Genomic DNA, 12,563 nt, shown 5'->3' with positions numbered 1-12,563 from the left:
GGACAAAGGAGGCGAAGGCGAACGTCGTGACGAGGGAATGTAGGTTCCTGGAACGTAGGGGTCAGACCGCGCAGCCCGGTCACTCTCGTACGAAGAATAACCTCGTCGTTCATCTTGCTGGCGCCGACGGCAAAAGCGGGAGATATGTCCTCTTATGCCACAGTAGTAACAGACGGGGCGCGTAGGGCGCCAGGCAGGGAAGTGTGGTTGTGGTGGTGCCTTGGCTGCCATCGCAGCCAAATGGTCGTATACGACGTCCGTAGTTACAGGTGGAGTAGGTGGAGGAGGCCGTGACACGACTTCGGCATACGTAGGCACATGTAAGGGCACAGGCGGCGGGGCACGTGCGACGCTCGTCATCGACGCCAATTCGTCCTTTATAATTTCCCGCAGGTTAGGAGGGGGTGAGCGGGCAGGTGAAGTCGGTTCGCTGGCAGGAACAAGGCTGTGAAGTTCCTCTCTCACTATGGTGCGAATTAGAGCTCGCAGCTCATGCTCGCCAGTAAGACGAGTGTCATAGGAGGCGTGTGGAAGGCGCATTGAGTAAAGTGCGTCCAGGCGCTGGCAGGTGGTAATAATGTCCTGAACTGTTGTCGGGCTCTGCATGACAAGAGCATTAAAGGCGACGGAGTTGATGCCTTTCATTACTTGCCGAATACGATCGGCCTCCGGCATGTCCTTTTGGGCGCGGCGGCAGAGGGCCAGAACGTCTTCAATGTACGATGTGTACGATTCGTCAGGCCCCTGGATGCGGGTAGCGAGCTTCTGTTTAGCTACCTCAGAGCGTCCTGTAGAAGTGCCGAATATTTGACGCAGCTGCACCGTGAATGCTGACCAATCAGGAAAGTCGCGTTCGTGGTTATGATACCACGTCTTAGCAACCTCCTTCAGATAAAAGGGTACATAGCGCAGCTTATGTGCCTCATCCCAGTAATTGCAAGCACTGGTACGGTCGTAACTGTCCAGCCATTCTTCTACGTCCTCACCGCGAAGGCCAGAAAACACTGGAGGGTCTCGTTGCGAGGTACTCACGGTGTGGTGAGGCCCAGCAGGCTGAGCGGGTGGTGCGAAGAAGGCGGTAGGGGGTGGGTCGTTTTGCGCCATCACTGTTGGCAAGCACAGCCGTCGACCTGATCGGAGCTCCAGGGGTGACCGGTAGTGCACGAGGACTTGGGAATCACAGCACCTCCACCACTTGTGAGACGACGTCAGGTACGAAGGAGCGACCGTTTTATTGTCAACCCAGACGCGCGAGCCAGCAACCGAACAAGCAGCGAGCCGCTACGATGATGATGATCACGGTGCTTTGTATGCGCAGGTGAAAGTGAAAATGATAAGCAACACAATCAGCGCTCACAATATATATATATATATATATATATATATATTTATATATTTATATATATAATAATAATGAGATTTAACAGACAGTAATGCCAAGTAATGTACAGGGGAAGATATTAGAACCAATGGAATGTAAATAAGAAGAAAGAAAAGTGTATGAAAAAATAACCAGCCGTGAGCCGTGAGCGGTTCCTGCTCACGGCTGGTTATTTTTTCATCCACTTTTCTTTCTTCTTATTTACATTCCATTGGTTCTAATAACTTCCCCTGTACATCACTTGGCATTACTGTCTGTTAGATCTCATTATTATTGCGTTAAAACACGGAAAAACGAGCCCTTAGGTATACACTTCTTTCTCATATATATAAATATATATATAGGTATGGGATATGGCACAACGGGAGCGTTGTCAACAAGGATAAATATATTTATTTCCCAATAGTTTCGGGAGGGGACCTCCCTTCATCAGGGGATGAGCTCATCCCCTGATGAAGGGAGGTCCCCTCCCGAAACTGTTGGGAAATAAATATATTTATCCTTGTTGACAACGCTCCCGTTGTGCCATATCCCATACCTTCACGAAGACTAACTGGCCCATTGAATTATTACTCCCACTAAATATATATATATATATATATATATATATATATATATATATATATATATATATATATATATATATATATATATATATATATATATATATATATATATATATATATATATATATATATATATATATATATATTATCAGCCTGACTACACCGACGGCAGGACAAAGGCTTCTCCCATGTTCCACCAGTCTTCTCAGCTCTGTGCTTCCTGCTGCCATTTTATACCCGCATGCTTCCTAATCTCATTTGCCCACCTAGCTTTCTATCTTCCCCTCACCTACTTAGTTTATCTGGAAATCAAGTCATTTATCCCTAATGACCAGCAGTTATCAAGCCTATAGAACAACAACTGGTCATTTAGGAGGTCGTGTCTGGTCAGTTCTGGTCGTTAAGACGCCACCCACGTTTTGAACAAAGTAGTTGCGATGGATGCGCGTGTTTTTGACTCAATGATCTCTCGACAGCTACAACACCTTTCCAACAAAACATTGTTTGCCAATTAACTTGACTTGATGTCAACCGTACCGACAGTGTTTTGCCTATGGCTGCTGAAGGGACTGTACCGTGAAAGCATATAAAGTCATCGTTATACGTGTGCCAGTTAGAGCAGTGCACATATTTGAGGAGTCATAAGGGCTAACACATCTCTGAAGGCTTTTTGTCCTTTAACGCGTAGACAGTCATATTCCGACAAGGAAGCAACGCCAAGACAGATAGTCGTTAACTTAAATTGAGGCTTTTGAGACGCATTATATCAGGACTTCTCAACAGTCATGCAAATAACGTGAAAATTGTAGCTGAGCATTATTTGCTGTGGCGAGGATTTGTGGAAAGATTATATAGGCTGTGGAAGGCTGCCTGCGGAGAATAATAAGAAACGTTCAGTGAAATTGTCGGGGTGGAGGGTGTAGAAAATAGTGCATGACACGAACTGGAGTGATGAAGAAGGGTATGGCAGAGGCTTGTTTATTCTTGGACTGCTAGAAAGTACGACGGCAGTGAGTTCAGCGCCAACAAAGGCTCCAGAGCAATTTTCTTAAAAAGACGGAAAGCTCTCAAAGATGGAAGGCCGTCACAAGAAGGCCACGAGATCGGCATCATCAGGGAACAACGAAGACCGTTGCTCGGTTCTCTTCGTGTCTCGTTTTGACAGATCAATATAAAACTGCTGTGGCGACGACTCGAGGAAGAAGGATAGGGCAAATAACCTTACTGTTTTGAGCATGATAACAGTGTATGCGTCGGAGACTGCCGAGGAGTTGACACGATGGCTTTAAATCAAGCAACGCTTCCCAGCCTGGTGTACTCATTTCAGAAGTAGCTGGAGCGTGTTTTTTCTTTAAAGGCATGGCGTTATAAATGACGTTTGCAGGAGACTTGCTACTTTACGCCGGCAACCTCAGGTCGCGTGCAACTTATGGAAACTGAAGCTGTAGATAGATGTGTGTCATTTTTTTTTTTATTCAAGGGGTAGTACGTATCCGTTCTTTTAAATGCAAAAATAGGATATTGTGATTAGCACTACGTGCATTAGGCAGCCAGTTATGACTACAATTATATTTTCTACTGACCTGCAATAATTTCACAGAAGCGTTACAAACGTAATTGCCCGAAAGTACTCAGAGTATACCACTGAAAGTCTCAACACTGAAAGAAGTTCCAAAACACTCAATGGGATATATCTTGTATGAGGCAGGTTTCTTCAAAATAACCGAAGAGTGGACAGTTTCTCGTTTTTGTAGTAGGGATAGCTGGCTGAAACTGGCTGGACCGCGCTGTGGCGGTGCCAAACCTTTCGGTTCTGGGCCGGATACGGGCCGTGTTTAAAAACACAGGGCCACACTCTGGCGGACCGCAGCATGAAAATTTCGGGCTGGGCCGCACTCATGCCGGAAAAATCGGCCCATGCAGTACACTAACGCAGGTCTTTAGAGCTGGCTCACTTCACTACAATAGTCGTGCGCACGGGATAGGGGTAAGGGGGCGGCCACTCCCACAGTCACCGGCTACGAGGAAGGGTGTGTCACAGTAACGTTCGTTCTCTTCCTACAGAGCTATGACAGTTCTAGACGCGCTTGCGAAGGGCTTCGTTCAGGACAATGAGCATTCAGGTACCTTTTGAAGGTGAATCAAAGTATATTCTGAACATCTGCTGTGCCCGACCGTTCGTGCGTAGTGTCCTAAGATACAGAAGAGACCCATAGGATGCTTGTTCTAGCCTCAAATTTTGATGTTACCACCCCTTTAACGTGCACTAACATTGCATGGACCTCTACCGTTCCTCCTCCATCAAAATGTAACCACCGTGCCTGGATACGAACCTGCGACCTTCGGCTGAGCAGCCGAGCACGATGTATTATTAGTATTGCAGTCTGTGACACCCTTTTAATGCGACACTCTGTTACCTTTTACGTAATCGCCAACTCAATTTCTACATGTATTTCTGTAATAAATATTCGATTTGTCATTGCGCCCCATGATGCAGCGCCTATTGTTTTCAACGTATTTACGCATTTTGTTATGTTGATCCTGACATTGATTTTATCTTTACTTCATGTATTTGATAACTTGAGGTTCCACAGCAGTGCTCACATTAAGGAACCTGTTTCAGTATTCTCCATAACTGTACCCTTCTCCCCTCGTAGGTTCAATATACTGAAACTGAAGCTGAAAGCATATCTATTTCTCACAGAAGCGGTTGTGGTGTGGAAGGAGTCATTACCTTTCCTAACATTCCATTACATCCCACTGGTGCAGCTACTTCAGCGACTTCAGCCTGTGCTCGTCCGCACTGCACGTTCGCGTTTGCGAACCACGCGGAGATGGTATCAGTAGCCTGGCTCACCTCCTGGACAGCGTGGTTCTGCGCGTGGCCGTGTGGGTGGTGGCGCTGGTTGCCTGCCTCGGAAACCTGCTCGTGCTCGTTGGGAGGCTAGTGCTGCGCGAGCCCAACGCGGTGCACTCCTTTTACATCAAGAACCTGGCACTGGCCGACCTCATCATGGGCGTATATCTTTTCGTCATTGCCTCGCACGATGTGGCGTTCCGAGGAGAGTACATCCGATACGACTACCGCTGGCGACGCTCCGTCGGCTGCAGCGTCTCTGGGTTCCTGTCGACGGTAAGGACACCATTTGGTTTTCAATCCATTGATTCATTTATTAAGCGTGTTTATCGATTTTATTGTGATAGCGATCATATGAACAGTCTCGATAAGTTTTTGCCGTCACCGTTGGCGTCGCCGTCATGTCCCGTATAGAGTCCAAATTGATAAGACCCCTCGCGCATCTTACAATCTACTCAAGGGTAATAGCGCATGGTGGGGGGGGGGGGGGGGTGACGAATGTGGCTGAAGCAGAGATCAAGTGAAAGCAAATGTCTCACCCGTCTTTAACGAGCATGAAAAGAGGCAGGGAAAGGGGTTGCTCGAACAGCAACTCTCAACTTTGATTTTACTGGTGCGGTCGCGATAGCATGCGTCCATGCTATCTCGCTATCGAGGCAGCCGTCAGCGGCAGCTCGAATACCCTTCCACGTTCCGCGCCCTCGATGCGAAGACACTGTGCGTAAATTGTCCCTGGAGCAGCTGTGTTCCTATACAACAGCGTTTTGTTGAAATGCGTGAGATTAGACCCAAAAGTGTTTGTTCCCAGTCTTACTCCTTATACCATTACAATTTGTTACTATCTCCTTTATTGATCAACTGTTACGGGGAAACTGGCTTATATTCCAAGTTCTCTGTTGTGTTCGGTAGGTTTTCAAGTGCACAAGTTCACCAACTCCGCTGTGTTCTTTCGTGCAGGTCAGCAGCGAGGCGTCGGTGTTCACCCTGACGGTGATCACGGTCGATCGGTTTGCGTCCATCGTGTACCCGCTCTCTCTGAAGCGTCGCACATTTCGGTTCGCGTGGATGTGTATGCTCTGCGTATGGCTGATGACCCTGTTGCTCGCCGCCGTGCCCATGATGCGACCCGACTACTACGGTGAAGAGTTCTACGGAAGCAACGGCGTGTGCCTGCCTCTCCACATTCACGACCCCGACTCCAAGGGTGAGTGGAGCATGTGAACGTTTAGTCCCGTATAGTGAACGATACAAGGGGAATCCAAGGGCTCGTTTTTTCTTCGTTACATGCAAACTTCCTGAAAGTCAACGAGGTGTAAGACCAAGGAAAGTATAAGAGAAGGTACTTGAAGTCTTTCAACTGAATGCAGTCTGAATGTAGCCTTTGAAGTGCGACATCAATTATGAAGAAGTAAAGGGGCGAAAGGACTACTTGCTACTTGCAAAGACCAAGCCTGCTCTACCGATTGAGCTGCAGCGATGATCGCGCATTGCCGACTTTATAGGTTGTTACTTTGCATGTAAACTTGGAAGTATTAGCGTCGATCGTAGCCACACCTGTATTACATTCAATGTAAGATCCAATAAAAACGATGGGAATAAAACAAGCGTTGCAACTCAATTGGGAGAGAATTGTGCACGTAATTCATATCAATCTGGTTTGGTGCATGCCGGCAGCGAGGTGTGTTTTCGTTCACTTTATTATGTATAATTATCAGCTACATTACATTTAAAAGACTAGAAACAAAATCGTCCACGCCTTCCGGTAGCAGCTTCATTTTTTGTTGTTTTTCATTTTGGGCAATTTCGTGAGTCATGGTTAACTCTGCTTAGTAGTAATGTGATGTGCTGGGCTTGAGGGTTCGTCTCGTGTGTGTGGCCTTTGTGCGCATTTGAAAGATAGTCTCTGAAGTGCCTCACAGATGCCTAGACTGCCGACCCCTTTCGGAAGAGAAACGTTTGGGTGCTTGGGAACTTGTGGATCACGTTCAACGCAATTTAAAGGGCCAGCTCGCATTTCTAAACAAGACAGGTTTATATTCCCGTCTTTAGAGAATCTTCTAATGTAGCGACTTTTGTGCGTGTACTACACCGAACGAGACATTGTGTGCAGTGACTCGTGCTATACAACAATCACCCCTCATCATGCCCCCCCCCCCCTTTCGTTCCATTTCCTCTTTACCCCAGTGAGGAAACGCAGGCCAGAAGCCCGCTTTCAAGGCCGACCTCTCCTCCTTCTTCTTAATAAACACTTTCTTCTTCTGCTTTGCTGGTTCATACCGTCTGGCACCCCTTAAAAGTATGTCCATATAACGCAAGATCAAAAATAAAAGTGGGAAGTGAGCATACAAAAGATAAAGGTAGTGCTATGCACTTGTTACTGGGCCAGTTTTAAGAAATGAACAGCTCTGTCTTCACTTCTTTTGTCCACGTATTAGCGCTCTAGGGTTAGTTTTGTGAAACAGACGAAATTGGTCCGTAGCTGCCGAAAACTTTCTTTCTGGAGGCTTTCTCACTTTTATTAGCAACAATCACACTGTCATGCACTGTGCGCGAGAAAGTTTAGAAATCATCGTCTTGTAAAGCAGAAACTGGCGTAACTGAGGCGTCGGTGTATCAGGCTGGAAACGGCGTTTCTTTGACCAAGTTCTTTCACGTACACTCTATTTCTCTGCATGACAGAAGCCCTTTGATGTGCAAGTTGGCTTACAATGTGCGAGCGCATTTATTTTTACCCTGATAACGTCTTGCCCTGGTTTTCTCAAACTATCCTCAGCCCATCGTCACTCTATGAAGTTGAGCAATGCCACGCCCTTTCACTGCAAAAGGCGCTACAAGTTTGCAGAATGCACCGGGGAAAGTGAATAAGGTGATATTGACCCACAGGTGGCATTCCAATTGATTTTTGGGAGCGAAAGTCTACTGAAGTGAAAGTCGCCATAGATAGGCTTGTTTATTAACGACGAGCGATTTGCATACAGCATTCACCGCTAGTGGTACGCGGATCTCCGGAGATCTTCAGCGTGCTTTCTATATTCTAAAAGAACTTGTTGTCGGGCTAGTTGGTAGAGCATTTCGTGTGTGTTTGATGCATGGGTGCGTGCGTGTGTGAGTGATCGTGTCAAGCTTTCGCGCTCGAATTAACTTTTAGAAATGCTTTCTATATCATGCGATGCTCCTACATATTGAAAGCTGCCCTCAAGATGCGCATGAAGTAATACCCATTCCGTACCCCCTCAAGATGTGGAATGAAACATAAAAAAAGTAAGAAAAAAATGGCAGGATATCCACGGAGTGAATGATGGAGAGTGGGGCGAAGAATTCGTCCGTCCATTCGTTCTTGCTTCCGTCCGTCCATGCGTCCGTCAGTGTGACCGTCCATGCGTCCATCAGCCCGTCCGTGCGTGCGTCTGTTCGTGCGTCTGTCCCTGCGTCCATCCATGCATCTGTCTATGTGTCCGTTTGTCCATCTATTCAACACTCCAAGTATCACCATCTCGCATCTTTTCATCATATATTCCCCATATAGAAGCACCGCCATCCAGCGGACATTCCAAGGACTAAACGAGAGGTGGCACAGGCACACTTTCTTACGGCTTGCGCTTCGGGTCCACTTCCCACCTTTAACCACATCGAGTTCATGGTATATACTAGTTCACTGTATTCATCGCACTGCGGCCGAACGCTCGCTAAACCTTTCGGAAACCAAGGAGGTTACGCCCAGCGAGTATGACGTAGCAAACTTTTTCAGTCAGATAGTGCTCAATGTACATGCCAATGGCTGCTAATGGAAAATGAGAGGCGGAGAATTCGGCTTTTACTTTCTTACGGCTTGCGCTTCGTATCTACTTCCCATTTTTAACCACCTCGAGTTCATTCATGGTATATACAAGTTCATTGTATTCATGGCACTGCGGCTCAACGCTCGCTAAACCTTTCTAAAGCTAAGGAGGTTACACCAAGCGAGTATAACGTACCAACCCGTTCTTGTCAGATAGTGCTGAATGCACATGCCAATGGCTGCTAATAATGGTGATCGCAGCCTGCGCGTCAACTAAAAGCCACATGCTCCTGTCTCTCATTCCCCATTAGCAGCCATTGACATGTACATTGAACACTATTTTTTATTGTTCAACAACGCACAGATGAAGTATCTCACCGGAACCACCATGGAGGTCAGAATGTTATACTTGTTACATACTACGGGGGACGAACGGGTGCCGCTATAAGGAGTTTCGCCCCTAAAAAACACAGGAATTAGCTTGCGTTGGGTTTATAGTGAACTTTCTATAGACTCTTTCAAGGTTTACAAGCACAGCCTCTTGATGATTTACGGTTTTGTTCACCGATGTGGTTTAATAGCAGTGGAGGACCACAAGAGCTTTAAAAAACAGCCCATTAATTTTGTACAGTTTTCTTCTCTTATTTGGCAAAATATATTCAAATAAATGTTGTTTTAAACTACATAAAATTGATAAAACAATTCTCGTACTTCACGCACGTTTCTTTTATGTGAAAAAAATAAAAAAAACTTTCCTTACGCTTGAAAAGAAATTGAAGATGTGCTTTCGGTTTCAGCGTTAAGAGCTGGTAAATGAATTGACCATAAGTTTTTGGGTACAACGCTTGCGACCTTGAAACCGTCTATAGTTCGGTTCCACAGCATGGCGGGAAACGCAGAGGTGTACACGCGCCGCAGTTTCCAAGAGAAATAATTATCTAAAGGTGTCAGGTTCTGCATTGACGACACATGTGGTGGGTATAGCCGAAACGCAAAGTCGTAACAACTGTACCAGTTGTTAGTTCACGCTTGTCCTGTCTATACCTGCGCGTTGTTTTCGAGCGTACTTGTTCGCGCTTCAGCGGCGCGCTACAGGTATCGAGCTGCTTGCCATTCTTAATGTCACGTTCAAATTTCTCCCTTTAGCATTAATTGACTCACTCTTGCAAAAAATATGACTTTTTTTTTAGCACTCGTCATCAAGAGTATCCGCTGCCCCTGTGAAAAACGGCTGCCATTCGATTCTTCGGTCAGATAAATTGTCTATTTCTGCAACCCTCGTAGGAAAAGGGCTCGGCATCTTTAGAGAAGACTAAACAGGATGGAGAGCGTGTTGATGTGAACTATTTTACAGAGTGAACTTACACGTACTAACACTTTATTTCAGCAAGTGACGAAGCAACAATCACCACGCATATTCTCAATTGTAGCTCGGGCAAGGAACGAAGACAAGCTGAAAGCATGCATCGTTGTACATTAAGAACAAGGATATACAGCAAACCTGAAGACGTTAGACAGCAAATGCTCGCGTGCTGCCTAATGTCATAGTGTCATGCATCTCGTTTTTGATGGCGCTACAAAAAAAGTGGATGGTGCTGTACAAACAAACCAATTTGTCCGCCCTTATCAACCAGGTGTTTTCGTTCACCGGAAACGCCCGGTGCCTGATTCTAGTCCTTTCCTTTTTTTCTCATCCGACAATAACGAAGATAAATATATGCAAGCACCTTTGACGTATAGGTGATGACATTTTGGCAATGCCGAAAGAAACGGAATGCATTTGTCTGTATTTGCCAGGGACGGAATGAATGTGTTACATATTTGGTAAAATGAAAAATATAAAGAAGAAACTGCAAGTGTAAGCTGGTTGTGTTAATACCGGCGCCTTATATTTTTAGCATGCGTCACAATCTCTGTAGAGCCCTTTTAACCAACCCCACAGCACGCCGGTCACTACGGGAAAAGTGTGTACGTCGACCGAGCCTGCATCTCAGTCGCCAGCTTCCATTCCTTTAGGAATTACAGACATCTGGCCGTGGCGCCATCTCACGGTGATATGATTGGAGACCTGCCATAACTGAACAAGAAATAGTCGAGAAAAATTATACCTATTAAAAAATACAGGAATCATCTTGAAAAAAAAAGCTATACATCAAAAACGACTCCGTTTTACATTCAGCAGAGACCACCTGGTACATTTTGGTGAAATCAAAGTATCGCACTACAAAACGTGTTGCTTGCCAGAACAATTGAACCCTTGGTATCCCATTGTTAAATAATAAACACTGTCGGAAGCCACGTGGTTCGTAGGGCCGATATTTACCAGGTACATTTTGGTGAAATGGTACCGTTCGGTACCAAATGTATTTTGCCAGACTCTTGAAATAAGCTTCTGTTGCATAAATTCGGGAGTCGTATTTGCTAGCTAGCTTTTCTCTTCAAGTATGACTTTGTTTCGCCTATTTCTCGTTCAGTTACGGCATGCCACTGCTGCGCCTGACGAAATATGGTGCTACGAGCACATTTCTTCAAAAAATGATCATGCCATTGGTGCCGTAGGAGCACAAAACATAAAAAAGGCGTCTCCGCTTGTTGACCATTGATAAATAAGAAATGCTATACACGTCCAAACGCGACAACGTGTGCACATGAAGTGTAAAAGAAATAGGGCAGTCTGTATTAACGAGAGAATGTTTATCGAATGCAGCAGCGAAGTGGCATGCGGGTTATCGCGTGCAGTTGCAAGCTGTCAAACCACACTACCAGGAGCAATGTGAGCTAGAACACACACAAAAAAAAATTGTAGATCCCACGTACAGTGGGAATCGATGATATGCGATGCATGAATGAGAAATGTTGACATGTCGCTTTAAAATCAGCACAATATTACGAGGTGGAGGTACATGATGCCATACACGACTTCCGTGTCATGATTATCATGTTTGGATGTGTCGTTCACCTTCGTCATCTATTCACGTCCCGTGATACCAAATTTAGTATATGTGGAGCTAGCGAAACGGCCCCAAGCAGCCTATTAGCGAGGTATGTTGTCATGTTCTTACATGACACGCCTGTCAGGATTATCATGTATGCAGCACCCATTATCTTTCGTCATTCATTGACGTCAGGTAACACCAAATTTGGTAAATGTGGAGCTAACAAAACGGCCACGAGCGCATCATGAAGGGCCCAATATACTCCAAGGTAGCGTTGACGCGTGCGCACGCTGGGCACAGCGACGCTACGTTAGCAAAACACGAGCACTCTACAGTCTGACGCCAGGTGCGACCAGCGTCCGTCGGCACAGTCGACGGCAACTAGTGTAAAATGCGACATGCTGCGTTTCGCGCCGACGCCATAGAGTAACATTATGCCGATGCGTTACCCCATAGAGTTTCCTACAATAATACCTAGAGGGGAATGTGGCGCTAGTGTCTACGCGGGCTCCTTCAGCTGCGCTTTTATCCCCATGAGAATTATGGGAAGAATAGGTTTCGGATCTGTTTCGGATGGATTACAAGCTTGAAATTCGCAACGCTTTTTTTCCGAGTGTAAAACAACGTGACACGAATTTGGATTTCATTGAAACCTACTTCAATTATTTGACCGCAAGTTTTATTGCAAGACGTTTTCGTGTCCAGGCTGCATCAGTGAAACCTGGGCAAATTCAAACATAGGGGTATGCATCATTCTGGCACTGCGTTCTAGATTTCGCATCAAGATTTATTAAATTGTTTTTAGAACACTTGAAAACCAACATGCTTGTTTTTCTCTCAAAAGTATGTATTATCGTTTTACAGAAATAACAGTACAGTATTAAGTGAGAACCATTTGTCCTTTCGTCTTCCGTGACGTTAGATGCGTCTGTACCAGTGGTCCGTCCCAAACGCAGCCCTGATTTTGTTGTAAAGTCGAGTCAGCGAAGCGTAACGGTGCGTCTACTTATCTTCGTCATCGCATTGCAGTCGATTTAAATTGATT

General features: G+C 45.7%; 2 protein-coding genes across 2 annotated transcripts in view; one reads left to right on the top strand and one right to left on the bottom strand.

The window, feature by feature from the left end:
* LOC142817881 (uncharacterized) overlaps positions 1-12,563 on the top strand; it is a 219,502-nt gene that overhangs the window by 142,692 nt on the left and 64,247 nt on the right. Inside the window, exons 16-17 of the mRNA XM_075895814.1 lie at positions 4,717-5,080; positions 5,762-6,008. Of these exons, the coding sequence (XP_075751929.1) occupies positions 4,717-5,080; positions 5,762-6,008 (611 nt within the window). The remainder of the gene's footprint in view (positions 1-4,716; positions 5,081-5,761; positions 6,009-12,563) is intronic.
* LOC142817882 (scoloptoxin SSD976-like) overlaps positions 1-12,563 on the bottom strand; it is a 454,431-nt gene that overhangs the window by 401,034 nt on the left and 40,834 nt on the right. The window lies entirely within an intron of this gene.

The sequence above is a fragment of the Rhipicephalus microplus genome, chromosome 5 (assembly GCF_043290135.1).
Source record: "Rhipicephalus microplus isolate Deutch F79 chromosome 5, USDA_Rmic, whole genome shotgun sequence".
Classification (NCBI taxonomy): domain Eukaryota; kingdom Metazoa; phylum Arthropoda; class Arachnida; order Ixodida; family Ixodidae; genus Rhipicephalus; species Rhipicephalus microplus.
This window is presented reverse-complemented; position numbering and strand designations above follow the sequence as displayed.